At 36.2% G+C, this 22784-nt stretch overlaps 1 protein-coding gene across 1 annotated transcript; it reads left to right on the top strand.

Annotated features, from left to right (window-relative positions):
* The first annotated feature begins 260 nt into the window (after positions 1-260).
* On the top strand, positions 261-11602 carry MTX3 (metaxin 3). Its single transcript, XM_044657709.1, has 9 exons — positions 261-341; positions 1172-1241; positions 1623-1699; positions 3945-4037; positions 4854-5036; positions 5185-5261; positions 5795-5952; positions 7054-7142; positions 10189-11602. Exons 1-9 carry the CDS (start codon positions 261-263, stop codon positions 10297-10299), a joined length of 939 nt encoding a protein of 312 aa, XP_044513644.1. The 3' UTR covers positions 10300-11602.
* The last annotated feature ends 11182 nt before the right edge of the window (positions 11603-22784 follow it).

Below are 22784 nucleotides of genomic sequence, written 5' to 3'. Positions count from 1 at the left end.
GCACCTCAGGAGTTGGTTGCTTCCAGTTCTGACATTAAGTGGCTACACTACCCTGTGGGATTGCCCTTCCTAATCCTGGGTAGCAAGAGTGGGAGAGATTACTCCAGCAAGGATGCTCCAGGATTTACTCTCCCACTAGATTGGGGATTCCCTCCCAACACCCGCACTACACGTGGCCCTCTGGCAGCAACCACGTGACGAAAACGGAGCGGGGAGGGGGCGGGCACTTCCGGGGTACAAGAGGTCGCAGGGGCGGCAAGATGGCAGCCCCCTTGGAGCTCAAGTGCTGGGGCGGTGGTTGGGGGCTTCCGTCTGTCCACAGCGAGTCTTTGGTGGTTCTGGTAAGGGGCGCGACCCTCAGGGAGGGTAAAGTGGGAGGCCGCGGGCTCGGAGCCTGTGCTCCTACAGCGGTCACTTCTACTATCTCCCGGGAGCCATTCTCTAACACTGTTTGGGGACCTGGAGCGAGGGAGGGGGATAGGGGCCGGAATGTCAGGCGGGAGCGGGGGAGGGGCGCTGGTTCCTCTCGGGTCCTGGGCTCTAAACTCCGCTCTACGTCTTACTTGCCCTGTGACCTTGGTCCATTTACTTCCTCTCTCTGGGCTTTAGGTTCTTCATCCTCTTTGTAAAGAGGGTGGGACTGGCTAATTGGGGGAAGGAAGACACGCCAGCCCCCCAACCCATGATGTTAAACGGGGGTTAGGGGTAGAACCCACGACCCTAAAGGCCCTTCCACAAACTGTCATAACTTGGGGGAATGGATTTGAGTTTGCCCCGCCCCCAGCTCAGCTGTCAGTTGTGCCATAAGGGTCAGCCCTGGACCTAATGCGGGGTTATAGAATGAAATCAAACTCCCCCTCCCCCATCTTGCCCTCGCATCTAGTTCTCTCTCCCAGCCTCGCATTTTAACCTATCCTGCCTTTCCATTTTGTCCTCTCCCTATCCTATCTTGCTCAACCCTCTTCTCCTGCTCTCTCCCCATCTTCTCCTCCCTCCCCTTCCCCACCTTCCATCCTGTCGGGTCCGGTCCCCAGCCGCCTCCGAGTCTGACTCACATCTGGCCAGGTGTATCCTGCTGTCTATCATGGAAAGATGATGATTTGAAATTAGTGTTTTGACGTGATGTGTCCACACCCGGACTGAAATGTTTTACCGCACGCTCTATTTTCAGGCTTATGCCAAGTTTTCTGGCGCGCCCCTGAAAGTCAGTGTTATAGATAACACCTGGAGAGGTTCAAGAGGTAATAGTGGAACGTTTTAAACTTTTTCTTTTGCCTCGATCTTCCAAATATTTCAGGTTAGAGTGGTAAGGTTGTCATTGATGAACTTGACAAAGGGAGGAAAGTCTTAAAAAAAAAAGGCTTATATGCATGTTGCTTTTAGGACAATGAAAGTTGTGTTTGGGGTATTTCAGTTCTTGAGATGAGTCAAATCAGAAGTTAAAATTATGTGTAATAAAAATGTTCTCTAAAATTTCCTTTTGCAAATTAAAAACATATGCTTATTAATATTTTGCCCCTACAAATGTGAAATTGGTATAAATTTAAAGCACTGGCCAAGTTAAATGAAATGTTTTGTTGTATGTAAATTGTTCTTCAATTACTTATAGTTCTGATTTATAGGAGATGTACCTATTTTGACATCAGAAGACAATATTGTATCTCAACCGGCAAAAATACTTAATTTTTTGAGAAAACAGGTGGGTGGTCACTTTATTTAAAAAGACTATTGCCCTGCTCATTTTGCTCAGTTTGAGTTTGCTATTTACTTTTCTTGGTGCTTTTTATGGTTGAAAATTTTTTCTTAAAGAAAAATTATTTTCATTGGGTACATCTATCCTTTATTTGTAATCTCTTAGTGCATTTAAAATGTATCTCTAAAGAACGAATTATTAGCCTTTAGGAACTATCCTCTATCAATGTTTGGCTTTGAAGCCTATATAGATATCTATATCTTATGCATATATTATATATTTGATATATATGTAATATACATGCTTCATATGTATATAACATATATTCCCAGTTTATAATTTTATGCACTTAAATTGCCAATTGGGTGTGACCTTGAGCAAGCCATTTGACTTCTGTGCCTCAGTTCTCTCATCTAAAAAATGAGAACCTTAAACTAGATGGCCTGTAAGGCCTCTTCTAGCTATCAATCTGGGATCCTATGAGCTCCAAGTTGGAAGAGGTCATTTAGTTTAATTCTGTGTCTGATACATGAATCCCTCATTAAGTGGTCATTTTTTTCTTCAACTACTCCAGTGGTAGAATACTCATTACCTAATGAAGCAAAACATTTCACCTTAAAATTTTTTTTAGTTATCAAGAAATTTCTGTTTATATTGAGCTGTAATCTACTCTTCGTGGCTCCCTTAGACAATGCAGAATCATCCAAAGCCCATTTTTCCTTTCAAATATTAAAGCAGTTATCATGTTTCCTCAGTTTGTCTTTAACGATATTTTAACTATAAAATGAAGTTATAAATGATTGATAATTACACTTAGGTATATAGTTATATAAAGTCAGCTAGATGGTACTGGGTCTGGAGTCAGGAAGACATCTTCTGGAGTTCAAATCTGGCCTTGGAAAGATACTTCCTATCTGTTTGATCCTGGGCAAATCAGTCAACTCTGCCTCAGTTTCCTCTATATGTAAAATGAGCTGGAGAATGAAATGGCAAACCATTCTAGTAGCTTTGCCAAGAAAACTCCCATTGGGATCACAGAGTTGGACACCACTGAAATGACTTAACAACAATTATAGTTATATGATTAGACTTGACTTCATAGTTTCCCTTAAATGAGAGTGTAGCATAGTAGATCAAGAGCTGGCTTTTTGAGGCCAGGAAGACACTAATTCAGTTCCTGCTTCTGACAGGCTGTGTGGCTATGTGACCCTGGGCAAATCATTTAACCTCTCTAAGATAACTCACTAAGACTATAACTTATAGGGAAGGTGTCTCCCTGTAGAGAAAGTTTCCTCAACTTAAAGTTACATATATCAGTTAAATCATAGGAAAAGTCTCTTTGTCTATTCTATACTAATCAGTTAATCATCAGACTACTTGAATGCTTTCCATGTTTATAGTAACATATAATAAACATACAAACAAATTATAGTATTTGGCAATCCCCAAACTTGCCCTACATTTTTCCAACTGCATATTTATTTGCTTATGTAGTCAAGTCCTCATTGGTTGAAGCTTAATTCTTTCTCTCCCTAAAATTTTTACCAAAACTTGAAGTGCATTTGAGATAGACACTTTTGATTTGGTGGATATTAATTACATAAGGCTTGTGTTATGGTAGCTAGAGATAGTCATATGTATAATTAAAATAAATAGACAGATTGGGAATCATTTCTTAATAGACATTTCTGTACCACAAATATTGCAGGCTGATTACCAGTGTCTGGCAGCTTCAGCAGAAAGGCCAGGGAATGGCTATGTGTCTCCTTGATATGATCCTTTCATGTAAGAATGAGCCATATTTATAGAGAGAAATGTGAACCTTTTTTTTTTCCAGCACTTTCATAAGCACTTGCTTTGCTCTAAAATTAACATATAGTAACTTCTATACAATAACTGAAGTATAGGTTTGTTACTGGGCATAAAGAAAAATTGACCAGAGTTAGAGAAGTAACTTGAATTAGATGGAGATAGCTTTCTGATTTTGCTTTAGAAATATTACAGAATAGATTTTTATAGATTAGTTGTATTAATGCTAATTAGTTGTATTAAATACTTAATCTGTCTAATCACATTAATAAATCCATTAGAGCTGCTATTGTAGATTAGTAACATAAACTTTTTATTTCTCTCTTATGCTCTTTTAATACATTTGTCTTATAAATCATTTTAAGAGTAAGATTTCTAATTTGTTTTGATTGTTGCCTGAGAAGGGCCTTGACTGTCTTTGGGCTGTTTTGTTTTGTAATAGAAATATAATGCTGATTATCAACTTTCTGCAAAACAAGGTGCAGATACACTGGCTTACATTGCACTCCTTGAAGAGAAGCTTCTTCCTGCAGTGGTGAGAGTCAACCAATATTATAATTTAATGGTCTTAGTGGAAACAGTTATTTTGTTATAAATCATATATCATTAAAGTTACATTAGGATAGGGGGAAGCACCCTGTTTAGAAAAACATATTCACGAATAGTCCACAGCGGGATAGACCCTAATTGCATTGTGAACATAGTGTTGGCTGTCAATATCTTTTTTTATTTTTTTTTTTACCTTCCATCTTAGAATCAACACTGTGTATTGGTTCTAAGATAGAAGAGGGGTAAAAGCTGGGCAATGGAGGGTAAGTGACTTGTCCAAGGTCACACATTGAGCCACACACCTGCCCCTATTGGTATCTTTTAGGAAATTAGATACCTTATTTAAATATTATAAAAATATAGTGAAGGATAGATAGGGGGCTTAGTGGATAGAGAGCCAAGCCTGGAGATCAGGTTCAAATCAGGTCTCAGATACTTCCTAGCTATGTGACCCTATGCATGTCACTTAACTCCAGTTGCCTAGCCCTTATTGCTCTTCTGCCTTAGAACTGATATTTAGTATCAGTTCTAAGGCAGAAGGTAAAGGTTTTTTAAAAAAAGCCAAAAACAGAGTGAAGCACAATGTTTTTGTGGGTAACAAATTGTACTGCCAGAAGACTGCATAATAATACTCTATTCCATGGACTTAGATGAACTATAATAATTAGTAAATCCTATAATTGGTCTAGTATTTTATTCAAGAGCCCTTCTAATTAAAATTTAGCTCAGAGGTTTATGAAAAATTATAATGCTCACTTTTTTAAAAGAAGCATTCTTTTTAGTGTGCTTTTCTTTCATGTAGCTTCACACATTCTGGGTTGAGAATGACAATTACTTTAATGTGACAAAGCCATGGTTTGCTTCACGGATTCCATTTCCATTGAGCTTGATTCTGCCTGGAAGAATGTCCAAAAGAGCATTGAACAGGATCCTTCTGACCAAGGGAGAGCCTCCTCTCTACCACCTTAAAGAAGTAGAAGCCCAGGTACAGTTTAATGTATTAAGAAGGCATGTACACCAGCCCAGGAGATGGGGGAAATAGCAAAGACCAGCTTGTTACCCAAGGATGCCTTACTTGACCATCGAATACAGAGTGCTTTTTCTATTCTTGAGTTGAAATTTCTTCTTATTAGATATATAGAGATGCCAAGGAATGCCTAAATCTTCTGTCAAACAGATTGGGAACATCTCAGTTTTTCTTTGGAGATATGTGAGTGTTATTTCTTTTTAAAATATCAGTTTAATAGTGCATGTATATGTGTAAAATTGGAGATCATTCACTGAACAAAAATTTTTTTGGTAAAAATATAATAGTTCTTCATTATTTCTATGTTAAATTAAGGACTTTTCAATATAAAATATTTTCCCTCATTCTTTGGGTCAGAGTCAAGGATGTATCTGCACTTCCTAAGAACCTGCTGTAGGAAGGGCTGCTCTGTTACCATACCATTTCTAGTCTTAGACTAACCCTTGTGTCCACGGATGTATGTTTGCATAATTTATGGTCTCTCTGATTTCTTAAGTAACAGTAAGCTAAGTGATTGATTAAAGATTTGGTAGATACTTAATGAATGAAAGCCTGTTTGACCTTCTATATGGGGATGTAAATGAAAGTACTTGTTTTAGCACTACCTGATATTTAGAATTAATAGGACTTTGAGTATAAATTCATTTCTGACAAGATTCCAAATGAATATTTTCCCATTTCGTATAGAATAAAAGTAGTTTCTTCCTTTCCTACAGGCCTACTACCTTGGATGCCTATGTCTTTGGTTTTCTTGCACCCCTTTACAAAGTACACTTCCCTAAGGTCCAGCTACAAGAGCATTTGAAACAACTTACCAATCTGTGCCGCTTCTGTGATGATATCCTGAGTTGTTACTTTAGGCTCAGCTTTGCAGGTAAGCAATCTTTTTTGTCTTGGTCTATCTTCAGGTATACACCAAAGAATTTTTTCTTTCATGTAGAAATTTAATAGAAACTTTAAAAAGAACTACTATGATTGTTTCATTATAATGGAAATTTGTGGGGTTTTTTCAAAAGGACTTGCCTAAAGTCTAGTTGTTTCATAGTGCAACTCAAAAGTTGTATTTTTTAAACTCTACAATTTATTCTTGTATGTTGTTGATCCTAATGTAATAGAAGAAATAGAGATTTTTGTTTTTTAAATTACTTTCTGATTCTCTAAATTTCATGTTTTCAAAATCCTGAACCTTATGAGTAAGTTCTCTTTATTCTAGATACTTAATTAGAAAACAAATATATACTGAGTATCTTCTGATGAGAAAGAGAAGCAGCATTTTTCTTTAAAGGATATAGGCAATTAATTTCATGCTTACCTGTCACCCACAGCATTTGCTCATTGCCCGCAGTCAGCAATGGATTGATTTAGGTGAGGGATAATTCATTGGCTGTTAATGTACACCCCAAATGATTGTGATGGATTGGAAACATTGATCACTAAGTGGAATTTGGTACCACATGCTTGTGATGGTCTGGTATATTTAGGTGAACTTGAGCAGAAATGTCTGACACCTTACTTCTTTTATAAAAGATATAAGATATCCAGCAGAGTGAATGTGTGTTATTGGTGGGGAAAAGGGAATGATTTTGGAATAATTGAAGTAGCAAGTTATGGTACTATTGCTAATGAAGGAAGACCACACAGACACTTTGATAAATGACCCAATCAGAATGAGTGGAAAGCATCTGACAGTTTGAATTTCAGAGGGAAAATGCTCACTACTCTTTGTCTTTCACTAGTGACTAAAACTACAGTATGAAACTTCAGCTGAAATGGCTTAAATTATCATGCATTTTATCTATAATTCTTCTTTGATGCCACATTTGGAGTTTTCTGTTTGGAGCATGAATTAACTTTGCATTTAGGCACAAAATGCTTTTTCTCTTTGTTCTGGCACGCATACTGCAAGTGTTCTAAATGGGCTTTGCAAATGGCTTCAAAATTTCTCGTTACTCTGATTTCTATCTTGGCTTTTTAGGGTTCTCTCCAGCGGGACAAGATACAGTAGATGCAAATCTGCAGAAACTCACACAGCTTGTAAATAAGGAATCCAACTTGATTGAAAAGGTCATGTTTGCTTTATCTCTGCCAATTCTTATTTCCATTTTTGCAGACAGTGTTGCAATTTAGGTGTGCATTAGCCTAATGTTTAATAAATTACACTTATCATTATGAGGCTTTGGGGTAATATTTTTGAAAGGGAGGGTTAAATAATTATTTATTCACAATTTAATATAATTTAGTGTCTTCAGGTAAGCATTATGAGGAATGATGGCTGAATCATTGGTAATTCTGTTGCATAATCTACTGAATTGGGGGCTAGATGACACACTGGATAGAGTGCTTGTTTTCTAGTCAGAAAGACTTATCTTTCTGAATTCAGATATGACCTCAGATACTAGCTTAGCCTGGACAAGTCACTGAACCTTGTTTGCCTCAATTTCCTCATATATAAAATGAGCTGGAGAAGGAAATGGCAAACCACTTCAGTAACTTTGCCAAGAAAACCCCAAATGGGATTGCAAAGAATTGGACATGATATAAACAACTGAACAACAACATCCTAGTGAAGCTGATATAATGGCTGCTAGATTTGTGTCATAATCTAATTTCATGGTCAACCATTTGCACACTGTCAATATGGAGTGTTTTGCAAAGCATGTACTTGACTACTTTTCCTTTATAATTAGAGCTTCCCAAACTGAGGGACCCAGAAGAATAACAAACAAAAGTAAACTCAACTCTCAGTTTATTAGTTGCCTTTCCCTTTTGTTGAAGATTGATACATATTGGACAGGAAAGCACTTACTGCTTATTTCTTCACATTATGATAACTTTATCACAAGATATCTCACCCTATGTACAAAGTCCTTTTTATTCCTTCATCCTAATCTTTCCCATACTAAACCAACGGAAGATATCACAAGTTTTCTTCAGTTTTCCAGTAACAAGGATATTTTTCCAGTGTTTGGGGAGGGATAATAAATTTGAGAAGATGATGAGGTTGGGCATCTTTCAGGGTAAGGTGAGGTAGAAAGATTTCGTAGAACAATATTTGAAAATAACATTATTGACACTCTTTTGAGAACAAGGGCTCTTCTTCATCTTTGTTGTTCTGTTGACCCCTCTGACTATCCAGTGGAAAAGGTAGATGCAAAATAAGGTTTTTAAATGCACAAAATAAGATTCATAGTACTGCAAAGGAAGCCATTTATATTGAAATATGGTTACCAACATAAAAAATAAAACTTGGACCCAGATTAAGAACCTTTGTGTTAGAAGATTTTTAAAAAATTAATGAATAATCCTTAATTCATGCATAATGCTTTACATATGAGGCTCTTGTTTCATGATTTATGCAGTTCAGTTAGCTCTTACCATTTTGTGATAAATGGTGAGTTGTCCCCATTTTATAGATGGAAGAAACTAAGTAATAAAAATATAAAGACCTATTTCTGAAGTCACATTTAGTCACATCTTTAGTCTGTGGTCCCATCCATTATATCCAAACATAGTGGGGAAGTAATATTTTAAATGTTTGATGAAAGATTAGAAAAGAGAAAACAATTTAAAAATCAGCTATTTACTAACCAATCCAGAGCCTTCTGTGGTTTAAGATATTAAAGCTATTAAAGATATTTCATGATCCTTTTAGATATTCAGCTGTTAGAGTTTTTCCTAATACTCCCCTCATATGGCACTTAGGGGACAGAGCAAGGATATATATTCAGGGCTGTGGAAGAAAATAGAGAAGTTCTGCTGTGCTCCCATCAACACTTTTGGAGTTTCCACAGTTAGGCATCTTCATGGAGCTTACTCTGACTCCCCTTTGATCTAACACCTGCATGTCAGCCTTTCCATCCTTCTTATGGATAGACTTGGTAAATCATTCACTATGCATCTTTGGAGTACCATTATTACTGGCAGAAAAAAACTAAAAGGAGATTTACAAACAATTCCTGTAAGGAAAATACACAAAATTCTGCACAAATGATTAAAACAGCTTACCAATAAATAAAATTGCTTTTAATTTCAAAAATTAGATACTTAACCTATGTTATTGAATGGCCTTTATAACAAAGGTCACTATACATATATGCATGTCATACCCTTGCATCTGTTAAATTGAGCTGAGGGTAGCTTTCTCCTTTATAACTTGTGACTGGGTGATGAAGCTAGTGAATATCTATAAAGCACTTTGAGCTTTGTTGGGAAGTCAGCCTGTTGAGAGGGAAAGATGCTCTTTATATTAATTTTCCTGTTTGGATGACAACTGCTACAGAAGCTGTTTTATAACTATAAGACAAATGCCAAAGGCTAAATGGTATCCTAAGTTCCCATGACAGGGATATCAGATCCTGAGAGAAGCTAAGAAGATGGGTATTGTTTGTGATCATCCTTATCTTGGTTTGGGGATCCAGGAAACCAGCAGACTATATGAATCTGAGAATCCAACTTAACTATGTTTCCTCAAATTGGAGATCTTGTTTTTCTAAATTGCATATCTCCTTTACTACTTAACATAGTGCTCTGCATATAGAAGGGGCTTATATGTTTGTTAAATTGAGTTGATATTGATTTGCTCTGAGAACAACAAACCTTTTTCCTTCTTTTTAGGGTAAACCAATTTAACCTGGGCCTTCCCTTATATCATAAATATGTATCTCTAGGGTACCTTTAGGTCTGATTCAATTTTGGGAAAAATCTTCATAGTCAGAATGAGTTGAAACTGAAATGATTCCTTCCTTGTCTTTTCTTGTCTCTTCCCTTCTCAGATGGGTTTCTGCAGGTCAGATGTTATCACTACCTGCTACTTCAGCTTGATAACATTTGGCCTGCTTCCAACTAAACTTCATAGAATAGAATCAAAGGCATTATTACCTTTTTGTGATTGTCCTTCAGTTCAGTTAATGTATCAGAGAGGAGCCATTTGGCCTTTTTCAGACATTTTGCCATTCTAACTGTAAATTAAGAGCTCTGTGAGCAACCATGTGACCACATGGGCCTGAAAAACACTGTAGCCTGGAAAGTTGGGTGTGGATGCCACAGTGCACACTAATGATGCTACAGACATGAGTCAGATAATCAGTTGTATCTTTTGTACTTTCTGCAGATGGATGATAATCTTCGCCAAAGCCCTCAACTTCCTCCCCGAAAACTGCCGACTCTTAAATTAACTACAGCAGATGAAGAAAGCAATTCCTTTCAGCCCCTTTCACCCTGACAGCCGTCATACTCTGTGCATGTACTTCAGCTGCCTTCAAATCATTTGAATGCCACAGTAATCTTATAAACACATGGTCAGGCAAAAGGAAAGCTATTATAATAGGTACAAGTAGGACATTAAGACTAAAAGTAGATCCCCTCCATGCTGCTTGTTCTATTAAGAAGCTTGTAGTCCAGCCTGATCATGCACTAAAACAAGGTTGGGGTGAATTTTAAAAAGAAAATATATTGTACTGTATGAAACTATCTTAACTTTTTCAAATTTTGGCCGTTGGTTCATACATTGTTGATCAAAAGCTATAAATCTGTTGTTCTGAATGTGCACTCTTAATTTATTCGTGTATTAATTTAATCTCCTTCAATCAGTGTATGTAATGCTGTATAACTAAATAGTCTGAGGCTTTTTTCTCTCTTAAGAAGCCTATAGTCTCCCTCAGGAATAGGAAAAGGGTAAAAGCTTTCATTATTAATGGAAAATCCTGTCTTTAAAAAGCAGTAAAAACGTGCGCTTTCACAAACCCAATCTTTTTGGTTTGGGGACTTTATAGATCAAATATAAATGATGGTTTCACATAGTATTGCCTGGCTAAATGCTCTTTAGGATAATTTTATCACATTCTGATGTGTGCACAGTAGGCTAGCAAGGCTCCTGTTTAGCAGAGTAGTCAATATGCCAGCTATATACAACTGTACTTTAGGCTTATCCCTAGATTCATTTGGGGGCTAATTTGCATTCAGAGATTTGGGTGTATTGGTAGTGAGATACCATACCATCTCTTACTTTGGCAAGCTGTTAATAATCATTCAGAAGGAGCCCAGGGGCTAGAATAACAAGGGTACTGCATGTCAAATTCTGTACCTATCCAGGCTTTACTCTATCCAAACCATTATACATAAGAAGGATATGGTATAGTCAAAACCTTTACAACAACCAACTTGGCTGTTTCTTAGATAGCAGTTGAAAAACCTCAAAGGCACAGATTAGAAATCAGAAGTAGATTTTTAAGAATCTGTTTTAGCATTATTGATTACTAAAGTGCTTAAGAGATTCTGCTGTGAGGGCAATTTCACTTCCAATCAGAAGCTTACTTATTCTCATGACTAAAGAGCTTCTTTTATCTTAGGACTACATCTAGGGTTTTAAAAATATATATAGCAACATGTTTTTTGATCAGTGTCTTAAAGATTACTAAGGTGCTCAGCTCATCTGGTCCACTTCTAATTCAGAGACCCTTATGTCCCAAAATAGGTTTCTTATCTAAGAGACCATTTCCATTTCATGTTGATTTGAGCTCAGCCATTTCTTGAACCTATCTTTTCTAAACTATTTAATTTATTCTCTCTTTAAGTAAATGTTTATGTAAGAATTAATAAATTCTTGTAAGTATTGTATCTTGAAAGTTTTAACTAATTGAGAAATGTCATCTTTAAAATTTCTTTTATTTCTTCAATTAATTAAAAAAAACTATTAACTAGTTTTCATGTTACTATTTAAGTAGTTATTTTTGCTTATTTATTATAAGGATAGGTTTAGATATAACAGCTACCAAATCTACATGAATGTTTTGAAAATCATGAACTTGGGAATTTAATGTTTGGGGAGCATTTGTGTAACAGAAAACAATGAGCATATTTATGAATTGTACTTTTGTTTATGCTTTGTTAAAAATGAACTATTTTAGCAAGATGCTCAGCTTTGCTTAAAGATAAATACTGTTTCTAAATGAAAATGTTTAAATTTCCACAAGTATAAAGTATAATATTAATAGTGATTTATATTTACATGGCTTTATGTTCATCTCCTTTGATAGCATCTTTTTTTTTTAATTTCATAGGTAGGATCAGACCCGGATGTTATTTTTATGTGCTAATACCTCCTATCAAAAGATATGACCTTTAACAAATTGTTATATTTCATAGTAAACAACTAAACATGTGTCATTCATTTGCTTATTGTTTTTTCTAGCTTTTGAAAGTCTTTTCCTATAACATGTCAAACAGCTGTTCCAAAATCCTTTGCTAAGAACAGGACCTAATATTGACAAACAAGGATTACTGTGCTATAGTTGTTATTTACATTTTTTTTTCTCTTCAGTAGAGATATTTTGGTTTTAAAGAACTTTTAGTTACTTCTTTTTGCTTATTTTTCTGTATAAACAAATTTACATTTTGAAGCTAAACCTAGTATAAAGTACAATAGGGACCATATATAGGAAGGAAAGGGGCCAAAAAAATTGCAAATTAATCAGGGATTGTAATCAATCTAAATCGTGAGATTGTAATCAATCTAAGTTGGTATGTGTTTTGGACCAAGTTTGAAATTTGAGGAAACAAGAACAAAATACTGAGGGCTACTTTTGAGGAAGGTGAGTTAGAGAAAATAAGATTAATTTACTTCATTCAGGTGGATAATAGATGGCATAGGTTGAGGGAAAAAAGTGGGGATAAGGACAATACTTAGAAAACCAAGATCCAGTCCCAGATGTGATATTTTAGATTAGTGATAGGACTCTAAGAGCATAGTGTTTTCTTTATCTTGGAAAGCTGTTTTTTCCTCCCATGAAAATTTCACATCAGCAAATCAGATTTCAATGTAAATGTGTAAATGCAGTTTGGTCACTTGGGAATTGAAAGTTGGTTAAATCAAAGCCAAGCCAGTTTGTAATATTTCTGCCAAGTATATGTTACTAACAACCTACCAGAAGCATCTCAAGATATTCAAGACAGCCATTATGCAAAATACATCGAATGTAATGAGACAATAGTGTTAAGGACTTGCTGTAGGCAAATGCCATCAACATCACCTCAATTTGTGTGCCTGATTCTAACTTCTGAAAAGGAAGTAACAGAACCAAGGATTGTCAGAAGAAGCACATCACTTATATGAGCATTAGGAGATTGTTGACCAGAGGTAGCTGCTTGAAGGAGGAATCTGTATCCAGGATTCCAGTGTATACAAATTTTATTATAACAGGAAGTGGGAAAATCTGACTTGGCAGAGCCAAAGAGCTGCAATTTGACTTAAAGTGGAACCTCATTTAATCATGGAACATGCCTTCCAGAATTGCTCCATAGGCCCAGAATGGACCAGTAGACATGATTATAATAGTCAGTAACATGTACTCATCTAATGAGTTGTCAAATGAAGTTGATTGTGCAAAATGGGTAGAAGAAAGAAGGAAATAAAAGTTGAACATATGGCTTAATTGATCTGTGTTAATTTGGAATTTAGACCTTTAGATCATTAATTGGATTTAAAGATATGAAGACCTGGGAAGAATTAAAAAAAATTTTTTTTTTGAAATGGGAACATCTTGGATTGTGAAGTTGTGTGTGTGTGTGTGTGTGTGTGTGTGTAATGAGTAAAATGTTTAAGTATTAAATTTTTTTGCTGTCAGGCATTTTGCCCTTTAAAATTATTTCTACAAACCTATCCATGGTATCAGAGAATCTCAATTCCCTTAAAGGCAAGGAACACAGTACAATTCTTATAAGCAAAAGAAAAAATGCACCTGTTTTGAAGGAAGCATTGTTATTTTAACAAAATAATAGGAGAGAAAGAGAAAACCATCCTGTTATGTTAGACTAGACATGTAGAGACCTGAGTTCTGGTCCTGCCAATGCTATTTATTCTATGACCATGGGCAAGTCCCTTCCGCTCCCAGAGCCTCAGTTTTCTTAGCTGCAAAGTGAAGTCCTAGCTCCAAAATACTATAATTTGCGATTTCTTATTGATGCAGGTCTTGATGGAAAAGTTCCCATTCCTGGGAAAGCTTCAAGAATTAGGATCTTTTTCTGCCTTCCTATAAATATATAATTTTTGCCACATTCACAAGAGCATTTTTTTTAACACAGGTAGAAATGTAAAGGATGATAATACTGCTACAGCTTTTGGCTAGGGTTGAAAGTATCTTGTTTAGGACAATACTAAAAAAAACTTCTTTCATCAAAGTAATAGGAAAAGAACTCGTGTACCAATGACAAAGAACTGGAAACTGATGGGGTACTGACAAATTAGGCATTAGCTAAACAAGCGATATCAACTTGAGAGAGTGGATTGAGATCCAGGCCTAGTGACAGGAGGACCTGCGTTCAAATTTGGTCTTAGACATTTCCTAGTCTCTTGACCCCATTTCCTAGTCTTTACCACTCTTTGGCCTTGGAACCAGTATAAAGTTGATTCTAAGATGGAAGGTAAGGGTTAAAAAAATTTTTTTTTTTTAATGGTGAAGGAGACAATTGCAGAGAAAGCTGTGAAAACATGTATAAAACCAAGAGTGAAATGAGTAGAACCAAGGGAATAATTTATACAATAACAAAAATATTGTAAAGACAACTGAAAGACTTGAACACTCTGTTCTTTACAGTGACTAACTGTTACGAGATTAGGCCTGTTGGTCTTAAGACCACCATGACAGTTTTCCCCTTAAGGGAGACCATAACTTTTATAACATACTCATGGAAAAATGCTAACATATTCCAAAAGTTGATACAGCTGTGTCCCCCAAATAATATTTTGTCTACCACAAGCTTGTTTTTCTCCTCAATAACCTTCCCCCTTCCCCAATAATATTTTGTCTACCACCAGATCATTTTTTTCCTGCTTGATAATAACCTCCCCCCACCAAAAAAATAATATTTTGCCCTGATTTTTTTGACACAATTTGGCCAGCTGGAGGGAGGCCATCCAAAATCATAGAATATGAAGTTCCCTTTCAGAAGAACCCTTTGGAGCATACCTCCCTGCTGGAGCACTCGCTCCTCTCTCTGTTGGATGGGCCTTATCTGAGTTATGCTCTATATTCGTGTGTATGCCTGGACCCCTTTCTTCAATTCCTCTTCCCCATGACTTGCAACAAAGCTTTGCATTGAACCGAGGCCTCTTGTTCCACGTGTCATTCTTAGCACCTGAACTTGTTAGGGGGTTGCTGATAACTCTGGCTGGCCCAGAGGCCTTTCCTTGGCTGGGTACCCAGAGAAGGGCTTGCCCTATGGACAGCTGCATCTGCTTCAAAATGTAAAACTGTATTTCTGGAGGCCTCCTGAGGAAATATGCTAACTGCCTCCTGATGGAGAGGGATTTAGGATACAGCTCTATACCCTCACATATATACATACATGTGTACATACACACTCATCTATATATGTATAGGAAATACACACAAATACATGTATATTTGTATTAGGACATGGCCAATAAAAGCACTTATTTTGGCTTGACATGTTTGTGACAGGTTTAATTTGGTGACTCACAAATGTGTAATCTATCAAACTTGGAATTTATTCATTTAATTTTACTAATTTATTTTACTTTTAATATTTCTATTTGGTTACAAATAAAGTTATAAATTATTTAACTAAGGACTATTGGATTTGTCAGGTTAGGAGAAATAGGAAAAAATTGAGAAGAGCAAGCATCTTTATGGTAAAATAATTATTTTTTTCTGGATTTAATATCAAACTCCATTATATCAAATACTAAAGTCACTGTCAGAAAAATAAAAATAAAATTCAGCTTTTGGCTCATGGAATATTGACAGGTATTTCCCAAGCTCTCACTAGCAGCTGTCTGCTTCTTTTTGCTACCTTATTTTTATCACTATTTTGAGCTGATGTAATCAGAAGGCTTATAACTGGATTGGAACAGCTATCTTTTATAAATTAATTTTTTTTCTTAATTGGATATGAATTTTTTCAAACAAAGGCCTATTTCTTTTGCATATCTCAGAAGATATTTGTGTAAAAGCAGGCAAAATGAGTCATCAAAAGATATATCATAGAAAGGCTTTGGGACCATGGCACAGGGAAGGATAATGCTTCAGAAAATCTAGGTTTACACCATCTTAATCTAATAGTATGTGTGCAAGCCACTTTGCTTTTGTAAACCCACAAGGTTGAACAAAGACTAGCAACAAGGGATACTGAGTGGATATAATAAAATATAGGGAATTAGATTTGCTTATACAGGCCTACCTCATTTTATTGTTTCACTTTTTGTGCTTCCCAGATACTACTTTTTCCCCCGCTTTTTTTTTTTTTTTAACGAATTGAAGGTTTAGCAACCCTATGTCAAGCAAGTCATTAAGGCATTTTTTTTTTTTAAATGCAGAAACATGAGTGGCATCTTTCAGCTAGGGATTTGCTTGGAGCCAAGTTCAGGAAGTCATGGGATTATCCAAGATTATTCAGATTGTCTTCAGTGATTAGGTGGTTCATTATTAAACTTAGTGCATACTGTAGGGAAGATGGCCTTCTGGCACCAAACAAAATTTGGGGACAAGGTCAGAAAATGTCACATTCAGAAATTGAAATGAATCCTCATAGATTAGAATAGAAGCCATCTACCCCAAGACAATGGTTTGTAAATGAATTTTTCATAAAACTATAGTACCTCCCAAAGGTGCTCAAGCGACCGGGCTATATCAAGAAACTTCATCAAAGTTTTTTTATTTTTTTATTTTTTTTAGCAAGGTAAAATATGGAAAGATTATTGATTTTATGGGAGAATACCTAGTTTCAAATTGAAGCTTATTATCTGAGTATCCTTAGACATATGCAACCCTTTCTTTTGACTTCAATTTTATTTCAAAAGTCAAGATATCCTTTCCAAAGATAAATCTTGGGATTCTACGAAATAAACTTGAGATGAAAAAGGATATAATTAATTGTAATAAATCTACCATGATAAAAAGTCACATGTGAAAAGATCCAAAGAGCTAGAATTGGCCATTGTTAATCTAGTACCATCTAAGAGAGATAATATCAGGTAGACAGAGTTATTCTGGTCATTAAAATGGTGTATTCTCCACTGAAGTGCAAATAACTGTCTAGGCTCTACCCCAGCTCCCTTTAATTCTTTGCTCTCCAAGAGACCTTTTAATGACTAGTTTGTTTTTCCTAGAATTTGGAAAAGAGATATTCTTTTTTTTTAAGTCTGGAAAATTTTAATTAATTAATTAATTAAGAATATTTTTCCATGGTTACAAGACTCATGTTCTTTCTCTCCTCACCCCCATCCCCTCCCATAGCCAATGTGCAATTCCACTGGGTTTTACATGTGTCATTGATCAAGACCTATTTCCATAGTATTGATATTTGCACTAGAGTGATTGTTTAGAGTCTATATCCCCAATCATGTCCCCATCGATCCATGGGATCGATCATATGTTTTTCTTCTGTATTTCTGTTCCCACAATTCTTTCTCTGGATGTGGATAGTGTTCTTTCTCTAAAGTTCCTCTGGATTGTCCTGGATCAATTCATTGCTGATAGTAGAGAAGTCCATTACTTTTGATTATACCACAGTGTATCAGTTGGAAAAGAGATATTTTTGGTAAAGAACTTGAGTATTATTGTCACTAGAAATCTCTCTTCCTTTTCTTGGCTTCCTACTGTCCTTCCCTACAATTGTAAATTAACATTGGTTTTCCAGTTTAAATAAATACATTGAGAAAAAAAAAGGAGGAAGGCTAGAAAGAAGTACAAACATGCTTTGAAAGCTACAGGTTGGATGTAAAAAGAAAAACATATTATACCTAATAGAAATCTGTAGTTTCAAGCAAAAGCTTCTTTTTTTCCATTCCAATATGTATATAGAATTGTTCTCTCTGCCTTTTTTGATATTTGGGTTCAGAATAAAAATGATTTTTTAAAAAAGTGACAAACATGGAGCTTCACACATGTCTTGAGATATGTTGTAGGCATATCTGTCATTGGATATTTTAACCCATGCTGATTCTAGATCAAACTATAAAAATGAATTTCAATAATTGAGATATAAAATGCAGCTACGATGTTCACATAGGGACTGTGCTTTGTTTCATTCAGAATTCATAGTTGTTGCAGTGTGTGGAATGAAATGGATGGGAATAGTTCAAAGTGTTTGTCTTGCTACTGAAAATGGAAAATGGACAGAATGAAAATTTAGGTTATTCAGAGTATTCAATGATGGGGCAGAACCAATACGTGGTTGTTACAAGGAGGCAAATTTCAGTTTGATGTCAGGGAAAATTCTTAACAATTAGAGCTGTCCAGAAGTGGAAGTGGATGTATTGGGAAATAGAAGGTTTCCCTCCCTTAAAAGTCTCCAAGCAGACACTGGATGGCCACTTGTCAGATATATTATAATGGGAATTCCTTGATTGTATGGGTTAGACTAGATGGTTGAGGTCCCTTCCAACTCTCCAATTCTATGAATATATATGCATATATATAGGCATGGACGGCCTCTGTATCAAACCAAGTACTTATGTATTTTTACACTTCTTTTCTGTGTTTATAAGAGGGAACATGGCAGAGTAGATAGCAAACTGGCCTTGAAGACTGAGGTTTAAGTCTTGCCTTTGACTCCCTACTGCCTGAGTGACCCTGGACAAGCTGCTCACCCTCTCATCACTATAGGCAATTCTTTAAGACTATAAGTTGCAGAGAAGACAGTGACTTGTCTTGGTAGAAGGCATTTCTTCATCTGGGTGTGCCCTATATCAGTGAAATCCGTGCTAGCCTTCTGTGTTTGTAGTTACAAAACTTATTGTTTTATGAAAAGTCAAAACATTTAAATTCACATATACATGATTATCAAAAAGATAAATAAAGGCAGAAAATATCTATAATTAAAAAAATTTAATGATGTGCCATTTCCCCAAATGATGTACAGTATAAGCAGTTTGCCCAATCACACTCTTTAAAAGTGTTGGGTTGAGTCATTACATTGTTTTGCATCAAACAGCCCAGCATCAGTCTTCGTCTAGAGTTCTCCCCTGTAACAAGTCAAATCCCATAAGAGCAGTGCTTCTTTGTTTCATTAAGGCTATTTAGTTATTAATTATTGCCCCAACATACAAGAGTAGTGATGCTGGCAGCTCTGAAAAGCCTAAGAAAAGTTGTAAAGTGCCTAGGGATGTTTATGTAAGAAATACTCATTACATAATGGGGTTTGCTATTATGCACAATTTCAACTTACTGAAAAGGCCTTGGAAAGTAAAGATCAGGTAAATTGAGGTTTTATTGCACTATACTTTGGAGAAGGAAATGACCCACCACTCCAGTATCTTTACTAAGAAAGCCCCAAATCCAGGAAGAGTCAAACATGACTGAAACAACTTGACAATACTACACTTATCGAACAGTTAATTTTGCAAATAGCCACATGAAAGCAAGTGGATTATTCTGATATTTGCAACAGTTTTTCCCTTCCAAGTCAGAAAAATGAATTAGGCTTATACATTTAAAAGAAGAGAGAGAAATGGCTTGTCGAGACTACTTCAGTGTTTTGGTTTTCATGATCTAGAGAAAACACCATTGTCATTCATCCTGTGCTACATAAACTTGGCTTCTCTACCTCTTGGAGAAGGCTAGAGGTACTGAGAGCTAGAGGATGGAACAAGGAGCTGAGAGATATCCAGTTTGTTTCTCAATTTATAAAAAATAAAACTATTTTTCTTTTTTTTAAATTTATAATGATGTTGAAATGTGAAGTATTTGCAATATAATTCAAGTTTCCTAGAAGACCGTCTCACTGTAAGAATTATATGTATTTAGGTGAATTGCTTTTATGTTCTACTATTCCTGGAATTCAACAATAGATATTTTGAACATCTATATTAGTATACATGGCATAAACCTAATGAAATGTTGGTTTCATTAGGAAACAAAAACAAAAAATATTACCTATATTTTCAAAGTACTATCAGTGCCTGAAGTGTTACCATGTTGTGAGAAATGCTGTACAAATACCTAGAAGAATGATTAATAAAAATGTGAGGAATTTCTGACAAATGAATAGAAGTTGACTATGTCAAAATAGCTATTTTCTCAATAAAATCTCAAGTTGCTTGAGTATTTCTAGTCATAATTTAATATCATTCCTTGAAGTGAATTTTTTATTGGGGTTGTGATATAGATATCTTTTTTTTTTGTAACATGAGGAATACATAATGTTTTGCCATTTCCTTCTTCAGTTCATTTTACTGTTGAGGAAACTGAGGCCAACAGGGTGAGAAGTGACTTGCATAGGGTTACATAGCTACTAAGTGTCTGAGACCAGATTTGAACTCAAGAAGATGAGTTTCTCTGATTCCAAGCCCAGTGATCTATCCACTTGTGCCACCTACTTGCCCAACTACTATCTTACATTGAGCCTACATCTGCTCCTTTGCAATTTCTACCCATTGCTGCTAATTCTATCCTCCTCACTTCTCTCTCTTTTTCAGAATAAATGTAATCCCTTATTCACGTGACATACTCCAGAGGTGATCTGACTAGGACAGAATAGGAGAGCTTTGAATACGGTCTCTTATTAACATGTTCGCTAAATTGCACTAAAAATGCTCACACATGTTTTATTTCCTTTGATTTTTTCCAATTCATGTACCCAAGAAGATGGGCAGAAGAATTATGGAACTTCTCCCATCTCAACCCCCAAACTAATAAAAGAATGGAGAAAATGTCCTTCCTTCCCAAGCCTGCAGGAGGAAACTATGTCTTGCCCTGTTCCCTCTGTTCCTCCACTCTTCTAGACTAAGGAGACAGTGGAAACTACCTTATCTTTGACCCATATTTTCTCTTTTAGAGAGGCTTGGGACGTTGTGGGGAACACAGAAAACACCTAGTCTGCCATCTTGTTGGTCGTGTGACCTGTTAGAACATATTGTATTGGAGACAGCAAACACCTCATGTTTGGAAGGTTGGAAGTTCAAAGATCTGGAGCCCCTCCAGGATTTGCCAGTGGTCAATCCTGGGGAAGGAGAAACTTGCTAGATCCAATCCAGAGTCATCTGAGATATAGATGCATACTTGGCTATGCCTCTGTGCCATATTTGGAAGCAAAGCTGATAAAGCAAGTGCTTTTGGAGCAAAAGCTTCTCAAGGATGGAGGTAGCTGATGGGGAGAGTTTGACCTCTCCATTTTGGACAATGAAGCATGCTTTGTAGCCTCTGTTCTTATTCCAACTTCTTTACACATTTGTTGTTCAATTGATCAGTCATATCTTACTCTTTCTGATCCTATGAGCATACCTTCCATAGGGATTTTTTTTTTACTTTTTATTTATTTATTTATCTGGAAAATTTCATTTAATTAATTAATTTAGAATATTTTTTCATGGTTACAAGATTCATGTTCTTTCCCTCCTCTCCTCCCACTCCCCTCCCATAGCTGAGGTGCAATTCTACTTGGTTTTACATGTGTCATTGATCAAGACCTATTTCCATATTATTAATATTTGCATTAGGGTGATCGTTTAGAGTCTACATCCCTAATCATATCCCCATTGAACCATGTGATCAAGCAGTTGTTTTTCTTCTGTATTTCTACTCCCACAGTTCTTTCTCTGGATGTGGATAGTGTTTTTTCTCATAAGTCTCTCAGAATCATCCTGGATCATTGCATTGCTGCTAACAGAGAAGTCCATTACATTTGATTGTACCACAGTGTATCTGTCTCTGTGTATAAGATTCTTCTGGTTCTGCTCCTTTCACTCTGCATCAATTCCTGGAGGTTGTTCCAGTTCACATGGAATTCCTCCAGTTCATTATTCCTTTTAGCACAATAATATTCCCTCACCATCAGATACAACAATTTGTTTAGCCATTCCCTCATTTTCCAATTTTTTTGCCACCACAAAGAGTGCGGCTATAAATATTTTTGTACAAGTCTTTTTCCTTATGATCTCTTTGAGGTATAAACCCAGCAGTGGCATGACTAGATCAAAGGGCAGGCAATCTTTTAGCACCCTTTGGGCATAGTTCCAAAATTGCTATCCAGAATGGTTGGATCAATTCACAACTCCAACAGCAATGCATTAATGTCCCAATTTTGCCACATCCATAGAGATTTCTTGGCAAAGATCCTGGAGAGGTTTGCCATTTTCTTCTCCAATGGATTAAAGTAAATAGAGGCTAAATGACCTGCCCAGGGTCACACAACTAGTAAGTGTCTCAGGCCAGATTTGAATTTAGGTCTTCCTGACTCCAGGGGCAGTGCTCTATCTACTGAGCCACCTCGCTATCTCCAAGACAGAGGTTAAGTGACTTGCCCAAAGTCACTTAGTGCCTAAAACCAGATTTGAACTCAAGTGCTCTTGACTCCAGGCCCAACACTCTATCCACTGAACCATGTAGCCATATACCTTTGTATATTTTAGTTTAAAAAAATTATTAGTGATAACAATGATAAAAATAATAGCTAACATTAGTATAATGCTTTCAGGTTTGCAAAATGCTTTGCATATATTATCTCATTTGATCCTTATTATAGTCCTTTGAGGAAGGTAATGTTCTAATTTTAAAGATGAGGAAACTGAGGTTCACAAAAATTAGGTAACTTTCTCAGGATCCTACAGCAGGCTTTGGAATGGGGGAGTTGCTCTCGGTATGGTGTTCAGCCCAGGACAACTATTTGATTCTTCTAAGTATCCCTCAGAGATAGTTATCTTGAAGGGAACCAATACCAACATGGGTGAATTGAATGTCAAGTTTGGAACTG

Source organism: Gracilinanus agilis, chromosome 1 (genome assembly GCF_016433145.1).
Source record: "Gracilinanus agilis isolate LMUSP501 chromosome 1, AgileGrace, whole genome shotgun sequence".
Taxonomy (NCBI): domain Eukaryota; kingdom Metazoa; phylum Chordata; class Mammalia; order Didelphimorphia; family Didelphidae; genus Gracilinanus; species Gracilinanus agilis.
This window is presented reverse-complemented; position numbering and strand designations above follow the sequence as displayed.

Bases quoted from the DNA above. Each gene is read 5' to 3' on its own strand.
- MTX3 (XM_044657709.1), top strand. From the start codon at position 261: ATGGCAGCCCCCTTGGAGCTCAAGTGCTGGGGCGGTGGTTGGGGGCTT. The intron at 342-1,171 runs GTAAGGGGCGCG...CTCTATTTTCAG, and splicing joins GCGAGTCTTTGGTGGTTCTG to GCTTATGCCAAGTTTTCTGG. The intron at 4,038-4,853 runs GTGAGAGTCAAC...TCTTTCATGTAG, and splicing joins AGAAGCTTCTTCCTGCAGTG to CTTCACACATTCTGGGTTGA.